At 51.5% G+C, this 14332-nt stretch overlaps 1 protein-coding gene and 1 non-coding gene across 2 annotated transcripts in view; one reads left to right on the top strand and one right to left on the bottom strand.

Annotated features, from left to right (window-relative positions):
• CLASP1 (cytoplasmic linker associated protein 1) overlaps window positions 1–14332 on the top strand; it is a 269026-nt gene that overhangs the window by 84141 nt on the left and 170553 nt on the right. Inside the window, exons 4-8 of the mRNA XM_060153037.1 lie at window positions 1721–1799; window positions 3214–3317; window positions 4113–4204; window positions 6407–6482; window positions 14175–14272. Of these exons, the coding sequence (XP_060009020.1) occupies window positions 1721–1799; window positions 3214–3317; window positions 4113–4204; window positions 6407–6482; window positions 14175–14272 (449 nt within the window). The remainder of the gene's footprint in view (window positions 1–1720; window positions 1800–3213; window positions 3318–4112; window positions 4205–6406; window positions 6483–14174; window positions 14273–14332) is intronic.
• LOC132522515 (U4atac minor spliceosomal RNA) lies at window positions 1044–1169 on the bottom strand. Its single transcript, XR_009541256.1, has one exon. It is a non-coding gene; the product is annotated as a U4atac minor spliceosomal RNA (small nuclear RNA).

Here is a 14332-nt window from a genome sequence, read left to right as displayed (position 1 = left end):
TAAACTTAAATTTTTAGAACAGTTTTGCATTGACAGAAAAATCCCATTATATATCATTCACCTCTAACACTGGTGGGGTATATTTCTTAAACCCAATAAAGAAATACTGACAGATTATTATTAACTTAATGTCCATAGTTTGTTCAGGTCTTAAGTAAGTTTTACCTGACGTCCTTATCATCCCAGGATATGACGCTCCACTTTATTATTGTGTCTCCTAGGCTCCTCCTTTTGGCTGTGACGATTTGACTTTCCTTGTCTTTGACGACTTCAAGTGTTTTGAAGTGTACTGATTAGGTATCTTGCAGGATGTCTATTGGGATCGAATGTGGGCTTGTGAGTTTTTATGCGAAGGATCACAGACCTTCTAATCACATACGCAGCATAGGTCCTGCCGACGTGATTTTGTGGCTGTTGGTGTTGACTTTGCTCATCTGGTTGAGATACCGTTTCAGAGGCTTTTCTCATCGTACGGTTAGTATTCTTCGGAAGAAGAATTAAAACCTGGTACCTAGTCGTCCGTAGCTCATAAGTCATTATTTTAAAGTGTTTTACACCGTACCATGACAGACACAAAACCTGTCGAACGACAGTTGTTTCTTTAAGAAACGTTAAGAGGTGTGTCTTAAGATTTTTACGTTGCCAATTCCTTGCAAGGATAGTGCGTGAACTGTGGTGACTAGTGGACAAACTTGGATTACCTGTTTCCGAAGCGGTGAATTTAAGAGCTGACCAGCAAAACCTAACGTTTTCGCTTTTATCGAAACGCAGGAGCCAGGGAGATACAAAAACTCGTGATTGTTATTATCTGAGATCTCCTCCAGCAACTTCAGGGTAGCTCTCAAAATAAATTTATACAACGCAGAAGCGTTGTCTACTGGCAATAAATTTCGCAGGGTTCGTCCAGAAAAAGAAACAAAGAAACTTGAACTTTGTTGAAGCTGTTAGCGCCCCCTTAAGGTAGAAACAGATTTACAACCGTCTTTGTACAGCTCGGAAAAACTGCTTTTAAACTTTGACCTCGTGGAAAAGAGAAAATTCTTTTTTCCAAAAATTGCACCGAGGTAAAGCGTAGCTTTACCAGGTGCGAGCGTGTTGCATAGGCGTTAGCAGTACTGCCCTCGCTAAACGCTCATCGGACAGTAGCGCAACCCCAAGAAAAGGATGGTTGGCGCTGGCGCTCTTCGCGCCGCGAGAAGCAGGCGCCAACACCGGGTAGGCTTGTGGCGACTAACCCGAGCATTCCACCGCAGCCGCCCGGCAGCCGGCGCACCTCTGCTGATCTCGCTACCGAAGCTCGCCACGAACTCCGCGTTTTCGGAGGCTTCGGAAGGTCGCAAAGGGGCCGCTCAGTGTTACCCAGAAGGCCACGCGCCAGCTGCGAGCTGATATGCATATGTGCTCTCCGCCGGGGCGGGGCCTGCAGGGGCGGGGCCGCAGCGCGCGCTCCCACCCTAGAGGGCGGGCGCCCGGGACTCAGGCCGAGGCAGTGGGGATTGATTCGTGTCTCGCCACCGACTATTTCGTGTTAGCGCTGTAAACAGCCCTTTCCGGCAAGCGGCCCCCCTCCTGACACCCGGCTTAACCCTGCGGGTCGGCGCACGCTCCGGCTCCCGGGCCGCGTCTGAGCCAGAGATGCGGAGGCGCCCCGGGAGCCGGCGGGCGAGGGCGCCGCGCCTCCCGCCGGCCGCTGACGGGGGCCCGCTGTTTGCCGTTGCAGGTGGTTCTCCTGGGCATGGACATCCTGTCCTCGCTGGTCACCCGGCTGCAGGATCGGTTCAAGGCACAGATCGGCACAGGTGAGCTCTCTCCTCCTCCAGCCCCCGGCCTTCGCTGGGTCTCGCCAAAGCTTCACTTGGCTGTACCCGCCTTCCACCCTTACCCTCTAGTCCCCCACCCCCCAGCCCGCCCCCACCCCCTCCTGCATCTTTAGATGCCACGGCTGCCCCGTTGCCCTCTCCCCCCTCCTGGGCGTGGCCGGATCTGCCACCTCCGCACACCTGCTGGCACCCCACTCCCATATCTTTCTGCTGGCTTCTTCCACCTCCCTGTTCTAGTACCAACTATTACTTTGGTTTCTTCCAGTTAGCCATCAGGCTGTGGTGCCAACCAAGCCCTCCTTGTCCCTGACCCTTCCCTTTGAGAGGCATCGCTTTCTCTCTTTGAGAGTCCTGCAGGTCCGATTCAGCTGTATTGTTAACAGATTTTTGTTGCTATGACTGTTTACACTTTGATTGTAGATGTCATTTCAAGTGTGTGGTAAATGATCACTCTTATTTTGAAGGGAGAGCAGTAAGTCAGAAAAATGAAATAAAAATAACCCCAGGTTCCGTAGATTAAGAGATGATTTAATTCCCGACCTCTGGGCTTTGATGATGACAATACAAACACTAAGCATCTCTGTGCAGGCATTTCCTTGTAGAATTTCTCGGTTTCAGTTGGTACACGTGTATTTGTTCTGTTAACCGTCTGGTCAGTGTGCACCTTTCGATACAGTCATGAGCTCTTCCCACTCTGGTACAAACCGCCCATCTGCAAATAAAAAATCCCTCTGAGGAATTTGATGTTTTAGTAGCGTTCCATTTCCCCCTAAATTAGCTGAATTGTTCAGGGCTATCTCTTGTAAAAGAAATGTTTATAGATTTTTAGAAGAAGCAAAGAGAATTGACCTCTGATACCCAGGTGCCCTTGGAGCAGTAGTGATGGCCCGCCCCCAGCCATATGAAGGAAGGGCGGAGGAAGGGCAGAGAGCTGCATTCTGTCTGATGAGCTTGGGTGGATGTGATGTAAAAGTAAAAACAGATTGAGCCATAATGCCTGTTCCTCCCACGCTCTCCTCCCCACTCCCCCTGAGCAGACGTGCTGGAGCCCCTCTGTCTAACCTGGATTTCCTTTTGTGTTGACTCTTTCTTGCCACGGTCTTCCATCGACATCCATGTTAATAGCATTTCAGCAGCTTAAAAACATGCTGGAAGCTGCCTAGAGGAAGGTAGGGTAAGGAAGAAGACAAACAGTGTGTCCATGCAAAGGATTTCTGCAGATTCGCCTAGTAGCTCCCGTGGATGGATTTGAGCAGGAAGGGTAGAATTACAGGGGTTGGTGGGTGTAGAGTGATGTGCATCATTTAGGCCAGGATTTTGAAATATCCACAGTTGGTGACCACAGGCCACTAGACTAGGTTTTCATTTGATCAGTTTGCATTTTAATTTCCAGTGCTGCCGAGTTTAATAGACAGACTGGGCGACGCTAAAGACTCTGTGAGGGAACAAGACCAGGCCCTGCTGCTGAAGATCATGGATCAGGCTGCTAACCCCCAGGTGAGGCGGGGCAGGGCGGGCTCGGGGTGTTCCTGCAGAGCGCCAGTGGGTTTCAGAGGAAAATTTTCATGGCGTTTCATCTGGCCCCTCTTCTCGCCATAGGATATTTAAACAACAAACAACAGAAGGTATACCTTTGAATAAGTTAGTGGACTTAACATGGGTATCGAGTGCTTGGTTTGATCCATTAGAGTTGAGTTCATTTACATAACTGACTCTGTGAGTCTCTGAAAAGATGCAGCTGTGGTGTCGGGGCACTCAGAGGCCTGGCTGCAGCCCTGGTCCCTGTCTGCTGGTGAGCTGGGGCTGCCAGGAGTCCAGCTGTCCATTGTTGTGGGGTGGGGCGGGGCGGGGCGGGGAGGCGTCAGGAAAAGCATTCCCAGGAAAGGTAAAGCCTGCATTGGCCTGAAAAGCTGAGCAGCTGTTTGGCTTGTGGATGGGGTGGGCACAGCTGTTCAAGCTGAGAGAGCAGTGTCAGTATGTGACCTTGAGCCTCATTTTCCTCACCCATAAAATGGGGACAGTTTCACCTCCCTTTCAGGGCTGTTGGGAGAATTAAACGAAATTGTATAAAGGAATGTGTTTTGACCGTTTTTAACTTGATATAGGAGCATAAGTTACCATTTTCCAGCAAGCTCTTGAGAGCGCTTAATGAGCTGGTGGAGGTGGGGAGGGCTTTGGCACCTGTTGCGACGTGTCCCCCCCCACGACCCCCGTGGGCCCCGCGTTGGACGGGGCTGCAGAAGCTGCCCTCTCTCCTCCCCCCCCCCCCCCCCCCGCCCTCTGCGCCTGCAGTACGTGTGGGACCGGATGCTGGGAGGCTTCAAGCACAAGAACTTCCGCACCCGGGAAGGCACGTGTCTCTGCCTGGTCGCCACACTCAACGCGTAAGTCTGGTGGGGCCTCAGGGTGTCCTCGGCTGAGCTTTTGTATCTGTAACTGTTAATTCTGAAATCATCACGAATCTACTGGAAGTTATAGGGAAACGTCCTGGGAGGTGCCGCGCACCCACCTGTCGTCTTGCGTGTCCGTAGTGCAGGGTCCAGACCAGGAAGTTGGTGTAGATACGATCCACAGAGCTTGTTCAGGTTCATCCAGGACGCACGCATGTCGTGTGTGCGCAGCTCTGACACGGGTGCAGCTCTGGGTAACTCACTGCCATGTTCAAGGTGCAGACCCGTACCTCGCGCCAGGCGCCCCCATGCTGCCACTCATGTGCTCTCCAGCTCTGCGATTTCGTTATTTTATGAATGGAATCACACAGAATGTGACCGTTTGAGATTGACCTTTTTTTCCCTCAGCGTAATTCCCTTGAGATTGCATACATGTTGTTGCCTGAACAGTAGTTTGTTCCTTTTTATTGATGAGTAGAATTCCCTGGTATAGACGTATCATAGTGTGTTTAACAGTTCACCCGTTGAAGGACATTTGAATATTTCCAGTTTTTGGTTATTTCAAATAATACTGTTGTGAACACACATGTACCAGTTTCTGCATGAACAGAAGTTTTCATTTCTCTTGGGTCAGCGCCCAAGAGTACAATTGCTGGGTCGTTTGGTAGATTCATCTTTACTTTTAAGAGAAACTGCCAAACTGTTTTCCAGAGTGGTCTGCATCATTTTGCATTCCCACCAGCAGTGTACGAATGATTCATTTCTTCATTTCCTCGCTAGCATTGAATGTTACCACTCTCTTTAATTTTAACCATTTTGATATGCGTGTAGTGCTGTGTCATTGCGGTTTTAATTTGTGTTTCCCTAATAACTGTTGATGTTGAACATTTTTTTAAGTGCTTATTTGTAGGGGAGCCTTTTTTTTTTTTTTTTGCGGTACGCGGGCCTCTCACTGTTGTGGCCTCTCCCGTTGCTCTGGATGCGCAGGCTCAGTGGCCGTGGCTCACGGGCCTAGCCGCTCCGCGGCATGTGGGATCTTCCCGGACCGGGGCACGAATCCGTGTCCCTGCATCGGCAGGCGGACTCTCAACCACTGAGCCACCAGGGAAGCCCGGGAGAGCCTTTTTTAAAATTACAAATCACCTTTTCTGATTATGAAAGTAATACTGTGTATATCACAGAAAATTTACATAAAAAAGAAAATGATTATTGTCTATAATTCTGCCACCTTCAGATAATCACTGTTAACATGTAGCATTTTGTTCCAGCATTAAGAGTTTTATTATTTTTAAAAACAAAATGGAGATTGTAACGTTTATATTACCTTATAAGTTTTTCTTTCTTAATGTGCTAGACTTCTCGGGACCATTAAATTCGGTCTCTGAAGTTTTTTTTTTTTTTGGCTGCACCACGTGGCATGCAGGATCTTAGTTCCCCAGCCAGGGATCGAACCCTGTGCCGCCTGCAGTGGAAGCACGGAGTCTTAACCACTGGACTGCCAGGGAAGTCCCTGGTCTCTGAAGCTTCTAAAAAATGTTTCTAGCCTTTGCTTACTGTAGTTCCGCATCTGAGAATTTGTCCTAAGAGAGTACTCAGGAAGGAATCGGGGAGAGTGTTGTTGACAGAGGGTGTCTGTGACAGCGTTTAGTCTATGGCGGTGAACAGCTGGAGATAGCTGAGCTGTCCTCCAGCAGGGCATCATTCAGCTGACGTCCTCTCAGCCGTTTATCGCAGTCTGTCTTCAAGCGGTTATTAACTGAATGTCTGGTGTGGCAGAGAGCCACACAGCAGGGCGATTAGGGGAGGACCCCGGGAACCTGCCGGGTGGCTGAGTGCACTGAGTTGGCCAGAGTAGGGACCCCCGCATGACGCGTGGCAGTGTCAAGACGACAGGACCCCACGTGGGCGAGGCTGCGGCCGCGGCCTGGCAGCGAAGGGCTGGACCAGGTGCAGGGACCCCGAGCCGGGGTGGGGGTGGGGGTTCTTGTCCTAAGAGGCAGTCATAGTTTAGAACTGTGTGGAGGGGCCGTGCGGGTGTGCGTTTAGTTTGGAAGCAGAGGGGGAAGGGTAAGGGGTGAGCCTTGGTGGGCGGTGGCGATGGGCCCAGGGAGGGAGGGAAGGAAGGGGTGAGAGGGAGGAGAGGCAGTGTGCTTTCCTCTCTTCCCACCAACAGTAAAGCACTGCTTTTGTTTTCAGCTCTGGAGCACATACCCTAACACTGAGCAAGATTGTGCCACATATATGTAACCTGCTCGGAGATCCAAACAGCCAGGTGAGTGTATTTAGTGAGAAAGAAATCATTGGCTGTAGACAGTGAGGGTGCATTTTGGTTCTGGGTGGGACTTTATTTCTCTCTCTAGAGCTCGGGGTGTTGGTTGAGGTGATGGGTGTTAGTGCCCAGTAGCATTTATCAGCGTCTTTGGTGGATGGGGGCCCGCTTTGCCCTCTTCTCCACGTTGGGATGGGCCCTCACTAGCCTGTAAAGTGATGTCATCAGACCAGCCTCCAAGAGAAGGCACTCTGGTCACCATCTCTGCAGCTAGAGGGGTGGGTGTGGGGAGGGAGCGACGGTGATGGCGGAGCAGCGGCCCCCTTCTGGGGTGGGAGAGGTGGGCTGGACAGGGCCTGCGGGGGCCTTGCGGAGGTGACAGAGAGGGCCCACGTTTTGTTTTGAGCGGTGGCCACATTGGTGCATATAACTGTGGAAACACTTCAGACTGACCTATGCATGTTATTTTGTATAAAGTAAAACAAAACCCAAAAACGTCAAAGCACCACTTCCCTGGTGTCAGGGTGGGTGGGTGGGGCTTTGCTAAGCAGTGAGCAGGCAGCCCGGGCCCCGGAAGTGTCAGTTCTCTCCCAGGTCAGTTCTGGTTATCACCCAGAGCCCTGTCTGTCACGTTGGCTCACACACCTGGTTAGATGAGGGGCTGAAAATAGGATCAGGAACTCACAAAAGAAAGGTACACCTGCCCGTTGAACGGCATGGGATCGGAGTGCGCAGGTGCACCGGTAGGTGGCTGTTCAGTAGGAAACACCGCAGTACTGCGTGGCCCCTGGTGGTCTGGATCCGGCAGATCTGTGGATGCCTGGAGGGTTGGCGGCCCCCCTCCCTGCGCAGTGTTCAGGGGTCGACGGTACGTGGTGGACAGCATCTGTCAGTCGTGACTGGCGATGGCTACAGTGCCCTCCGTAGATGACTCTGCTCTCCCTCCACCGCCCCCAGCTCAGCTCCGAAGGCCCTTGGGTCACAGAGCCTCCTGTTCCGCATCCTTTCTCCCTCCTCATCTCTGCCCTTGATCCCGGCTGTGTTTCCCGCTTCCTCTTTGGTGCCCTGCTGCGCTCCCCTTCCCGTCGGCAGCCGCTCCTCCTGCCTTCTTGCTCGCTGCCGGCCTGTGTCCCTGCTCTCCCTCACCTGCACCCACTTGCTTCTTTCCGTGCATCCTCTATCCAGCCTTCACTGAAAATATCTGATGTTGGAAATTTGAGTTTTAGATACTTTTATTTCCTGGATCATACTTTATATTCATCATCAATTTGAAAATAACTGAAGCTACTTTGTATTTTTAAACTTTTTGGCCACACTGCGGCATGCGGGCTCTTGGTTCCCGGACCGGGGACCGAACCTGCACCCCCTGCATTGGAAGCGTGGAGTCCTAACCACTGGACCACCAGGGAAGTCCCTAACTGAAGCTACTTTTAAAAAAGATTCTGAATTACCAGATGGACTATTTTGCCTTTTTGCCCCCTTAACGTCTTGTCTCCACTTTGTTTTCTGTGGAAAAAAGTCCTTTATGGGGGTCACTCCTTGAGGCTGTCACTGCTACCACGTGGCCCCTTCGGTAGAGCAGAAGAGCCAGCTGGGCTGGTCGAGGCTCTCTGTTCCTCACTCAGGTGCCTGCACTGGCCTGACAGGTGATATGAGTATCCCCGCCGGCCTCAGAGAGGCAGCGTGCTGGGGTGAACGAGGCCAGGCTCAGTGGGCGGCTGTCAGCAGTCCGGAGTGGCAGCGCCTGTAGCCAGTTTCCCACACTGAGCATCGGAGGAGTCCTTAGGAGTGTTTACCCACACGTGTGCGCGCGTGTGCAGAGACAGACATGCGGTCCTCACCTCCCCGCACCCGGGGGCTCCACGCCCGCTCCTCTGGTGCTAAATAACCCACTTACTCATCCCTCCTTCCAGGGTGCGTGTGTATGTCGCGTGTGCTTGTGCTCCTGACTTTATTTTCATTTTCTCTTCAGTCTTTCCTGCTGGTCTCTGAACCTTGAGGGTCAGGACTACCCCTGTCTCCTCTTTATCGTCCCAGGACTGCCTTCCAGCGGCCTTAGGACTGAGTAGACTCCCCATGGCTACCTGAGCGGTGTTCGCCTCTTAGCCGTGGATGCCTCAGGCCGGAGAGGACAGTCGTGTGTTTTGCTGGTGCTGTCACTGCACTGGGCCCCTGACCTTGTGGTCGGCTTGCATCCAGCTCTCAGTCCTCTGCGGGGGTGAGTGTGTGTGTGCGTGCGTGCGTGCGTGTGTGTTGAGCCCTGCAAACACTCCTGCCCCAGCGGCTGTGAGTCCTTTGGTACTGGTCTGAGTGCAGAGCGACTCAGCTTCCCAGAGCGGGCGCCCATGCGCAGGCTTTGCGTGGCTCAGGATGCTTTTGGCTGCTGAAAGTAACTCAGAATCCAACTCAGAATCACCAGAGCAGTGGGGAAAATGCATCATCCCGTGTATAGGGGGGGCCCGAGGTAGGGAGGCCGCAGGGCCTGTTATCGGCTCAGTGATGTCCCCAGGACTGCGCGTCCCGCTCCACTTCTGCTGGGCTGCCCACCCCCTGGGCTTTGTCCTCTGCAGCTCTGCTCACGGGCCCTGCGTGGTACAGCCCACCTGCACGCGTGTCCCGCGTGCCTGGCAGATGAAAGCCCGGTGCTCCTATGTGCCTCTCCTGTTTTCAGCTTTTCTAGATTGAAAGTTTCAAACGGAGGTAGAAGTGGAGAGAATGACGTACAGCATCCCCTCGGGCCCGCCCTCCGGCCTTAGCAGCTGACCAGACGAGGCCAGTTTACTTTCATCTTTTTGCCTCCCCCACCCCATTGTTTGGAAGCAAAATGTAGATTATTTTGAAGGAAATCTTAGACATTGGTTCATTTAATTCTTAAATACTCTAAAGGGTAAGGCCTCTCCACCTCCGCAAGCCCCCCACGTAACCTTAACAGCATTATCACCTCCTGTCCCTCAAGAATGCCTGATTCTCTCATGTCATTAAGTGCCCAGTCCACGTGCACGTTTCCCTGAGTGTCCCTGCGTTTACCCGCTTTCGCAGAGTGGACGGGCGTCTTCCGGAAGCTTTGCTCAGGTTCCCTGTCGTGTCTCGCGAGAGCCGCATCCTGTGCCGCGGTGTCAGCCCGCTGTCAGGGAAGGGACCAGGGTTATGGGGTGGCTTTACACTCGGGAGACTTGATCTCCCGAGCCGAGAACAGGGCCAGGGAGGACGGGGCCGGGGCATCCGAGACACCTGCTCGATGGGGAGCCCCTTTGTCAGATAAGGAGAACTCCAGTTCTGCCTGCAGACCTCTGACTTCAGAGCTGCTCAGCTGGCCTAGGGCAGGCAGCGGTCGCCTCCGCAGGGCCTCGCCCCGCTGCCTGCCATCTGTTTTGCTGAGGAGTTTGATCCGCCTCTTCAGAGTCTAGAAGCATCTTGGGGTGGCTGAGGGGCCGGCACTGATCTCAGAGCTCTCTGCAGCTGGCCCTGGGCTGGCTGGCTGGCTGGCTGGGCTTAGGGGGGAGGGGGAGGGGAAGGAAGCCCCCGCAGAGGGTTTGACTGGTACCTGAGGAGTGGGCGGGTCTGAGACATCCTCTCTGTGGGCGGGTGGCTGCGGGGACAGGGTGGCTTTGGCCTCGAGTGGGTTTCCGGGTGCCCTCCCTGTCCCTGAGGGTGAAGTTCCCCCTGGAGTTTCCGCTGTGTAGGGAGCCCGTTCCTGGTGCCCACCTTGGGGTGCAGCGTGGCGCAGTGAGGTGACCGTGGGCCCCGGCAGGTGGCTAGCCCGCCAGGCTCCGCCCTCCTCTGTGTCACAGTCAGCAGTGGCCCGGTGAGCGAGGTCGTAGAGTTGAAGGCCTCAGGCTCTCTAAAGCCTTCGGCCAGGGCCCGGCAGGTGGAGCTTAACGTACGGGGCCCTGGTCTTTTGCTGTCCTGGTGGCCTGAGCTCTTGGGGTCATTTGCGTGGCGAGCCTGCGGGTGGGCAGAAGCGCGTGGGGCCCCCGTGGCGGCATGTGGAGGGAGCACTGCATGGTCCCTTCAGCCCGAACCGACTTGCTTTGAGGGGACGCCCCTCCTCAGTTGGGCTATGATACTTTGTAGTGCCACAGACAATCTGTTCTTGTGTGATTCTTGGGTCGTTTAGATCCTCAGATGCTCCCTGGCCCTGGAGCTTTCTAAGCCTGAGGAATAGCTATTTAAAGGCTAAGGTTGCTGGTCTGAGAGATGTAGGTGATACCAGTCCCACCGGCCACTGTGCTGAGTGCTTTATGCATATAAACACGGGGCACAAACCGCTGGCCTGTGTCTGTGCACATACACGTGTCTGCAGGATGACTTCACTTCACATGTGGAGTTTGGGTTTGCAAGTTGACATTTGGGAGGAGCGTTTCTGAGCTTCCGCAGAAGAGTGAAGGTGGGGCAGAGCTGTACCTGTGCCCCACGGCTACATGTTGGCGGCCGCCTGCCCGAGGCTGGGCATCCCCCTTCCCCCGCCAGCGGGTCCTGGGCCGGGGCCATTGGTCATCGTGCACCCACCTTGCTCCACGCATCATGTTACCTGCCTGGGCCGTGTAGCGCCCCCAGTTTGGCATGTAATAGGCAGTCAAATATTTGTTGAATTGAATCCATTTTTTTTCTTTCTATTCTTCTTCTTCTTATTTTTTTGTGGTACGCGGGCCTCTCAGTGCCGTGGCCTCTCCTGTTGTGGAGCACAGGCTCCGGACGCACAGGCTCAGCGGCCATGGCTCACGGGCCCAGCCGCTCTGCGGCATGTGGGATCTTCCCGGACCGGGGCACAAACCGGTGTCCCCTGCATTGGCAGGCAACTGTCAACCACTGCGCCACCAGGAAAGCCCTCTTTCCATTATTTTTTTTAATCTCAAAGCAGCCTTCCACTTACGAAGGAGAAAATGGAGACTAAAAGAGTTTAAAACACAGCATTGTAAAGCAGTTGTACTCCAATAAGGATGTATAAATGAATGAATGAATGAAAGTTTAAATGCTTTGTCCAAAGCTATGGCAGCCTCTAAATGGCCAAGTAAGTCCTCAGGCCTACTTTGACTCTAAGGCTAGTAATTTTATTAATTGATTGGATGAATGAATGAAAGATTCTTTAAATTCTATAGCCCTTTACAATTTCAAAAGTTTCACACATGATTTCATATAATCTCATAATAACCCCATTTCTCCTACCCCAATATTGCCCCTCCCCCCTTCCCTCTCCCCACTGGCAACCACTACTTTGTTCTCTATATATGGGAGTCTCGCTCTTTTTTGTTTTATTCACTAGTTTGTTGTGTTGTTTAGATTCCACATATAAGCAATATGTTACAGTATTTGTCTTTCTCTGTCTGACTTATTTCACTTAGAAGGCTAGTCATTTCTCCACTAAATCCCTTAAACTCTTCATAGCCCAGACTTTGTAAGTAGCAGACAGGGTATCGATTGCTCTTTAAAGGGGGTCCCTGGTGTGATCTGCTCTGGCTCTGAGCAGACGTCATCACTAGAAAGTAAGCCACGGCGATGCACTTGTCACTGATTCTCAAGACAGGGCATTGACTGCTTTTGTGAGATGTGCATGTTTCAATAGGGAAATGTTCCCTAACATTGGAAATTATTTCCTTTCCAAAATAAACTGGTAATCTCCGTTAGTCAGCTCAGGCTGCCATTACAAAATACCGTAGACTGGGAGGCTTAAACCATGGAAGTTTGTCTCTTACAGTTCTAGAGGCCGGCAGTCCCGGAACAGGGTGTCGGTGTGGCCGCACTCTACTGAGGGTTCTCTTCCTGGCTAGCAGACACATGGAGCTGTCTGGTGTCTCTCTTATAAAGACGCCCCTCCTATTATTATCAGGACCCACTCTTACGACCTCATTTAACCTTAACTACCTTCTTTATGGGCCTGTCTCTAACTGCCATCATCAACATATGAATTGTTTCGGGGGCTGGTGGGTCACACACACAGTTTGGTGCATAGCATCAGGTTTTGGGTGAGAAGTAATAAGAACTTAGAATTTGCCTTTTTCTATCACAAGGGGGAAAATTGTAAACAAAATTACCTATCGTATACCGCTGTTAAATCAAAGGGTAACTTGGCAGTGTTCAGAGCTGTAAACTGTTTGTACCCCTGCTTCTTTCCTCTCTGTTTCTTTGATTTCATTGCTTGAGACCAAATCTGCAATCGTGGTTGCTCTCTTGTCGTTGCTGGCTCTCCTCCCCTCGGCACCCCTGGGCACCCCTGGGCACCCCACAGTCTGGCCTTGAGTCCATTTGGATTTATAAACTTTTTTTCTTTCCACCTTTCTATTGGCAAAATTTTAGACCTATAGAAAAATGGAAAGGGTAGTATAGTGAACACCCATATTTACCATTTAACTTTTGTCACATTTGTCTTATATCTCGTGTATACACACATGTGTATACACACACACACACACACACACACAGAAATAGACCTTTTTTCTTGAACCATTCGGAAGTATCTAGCACATGATCTTTTTACTCCTAGGTACTTCAGTGTGTGTCTGCTAACAACAGGGATATTTTTGTGTAATCACATGTTTTCACATCCAAGAAATTTAACATTGATACAACTATAATGTTTGGTATACACACAGCCCATATTCAAAGTTCCCTGTTCTGTTTTGTTTGTGTGTGTGTGTTTTTTGTTTTTGTTTTTTGCGGTATGCGGGCCTCTCACTGTTGTGGCCTCTCGCGTTGCGGAGCACAGGCTCCGGACGCGCAGGCCCAGCGGCCATGGCTCACGGGCCCAGCCGCTCCGCGGCATGTGGGATCTTCCCGGACCAGGGCACGAACCCGTGTCCCCTGCATCGGCAGGTGGACTCTCAACCACTGCGCCACCAGGGGAGCCCTAGCGCCACCAGGGAAGCCCTGTGTGTGTGTTTTTTTTAAGTCCATTCTGTCTCTCGAGCCTTACATATCGCGACCTTTCTTTTCCTATCTGTGTTTGGCCAGACCGCTGCCTTGCTCTTCCTGAAGTGTATGCCTTGCTTCTCTGCTTTCATGCCTCTGCGCAGGCTGCGTACCTTGTTTGGAGCCTGTCTCATTCCATCTTTCCCTGGTAAAATGCTGTGTTTCTAAATACATTTTAAGTGGTTCCTTCCTCTTCCATAAACTGTTTCTTGGTATCCTCTGGTGTGCTGTCTCCCTTCCCTAAACTATGTGAGCTCTTTGTATTCTTTTGTATAACATTTATTACATCCTGCCCTGTGTTAAATGTAGAATTTATGGACTTTTTTCCCCATCTCCCTTTTAGAACTATGAGCTTCTTGAACGCAGTCTCCGTGTAGCCTCTACCATCCTTTTTTGTTGCTCCCTAAGTATTTATTTGACCTACATCCAGAATGTTTTACATCGTGTTTTATTTTTAGAATAATTCATTTGTTTGTAGTGTTTTCTATTTCGGAAAGGCGGTCTGGTTTCCAGACATCATCTTAAAGGATGGCAAGAACTAGGGGGTGTGGACTTTAGCAGGTACATAGGGACGGGATCTGAATTTTTCCTCCTCTTTGGAACTGTGCCCACAGAGTCAAAGCTGTCAAACACAGCTGTGTCTAGTCCCATGCCCCTTAAGGGTTGTGTTTAGAATCGCGCTGGTGAGTGGGTGATAAACTTGGGGTGTTGTATAGCCTGTTGTGTCCGCAGCAGGACGTGCTGGGGAATGACACAGAGCAGCTGTAAGATCTCTTCTTTTACATCTAGGTTCGAGATGCAGCAATAAACAGCTTAGTGGAAATTTACAGACATGTAGGAGAACGTGTGAGGGCAGATCTCAGTAAGAAAGGATTGCCACAGTCCCGGTGAGTTCAGACTTTTTTCCTTTCTTCTGCTCTTTCCCCCTGTACTCTTTCTCAGTTAAC

Source organism: Lagenorhynchus albirostris, chromosome 6, assembly GCF_949774975.1.
Source record: "Lagenorhynchus albirostris chromosome 6, mLagAlb1.1, whole genome shotgun sequence".
NCBI lineage: Eukaryota > Metazoa > Chordata > Mammalia > Artiodactyla > Delphinidae > Lagenorhynchus > Lagenorhynchus albirostris.
This window is presented reverse-complemented; position numbering and strand designations above follow the sequence as displayed.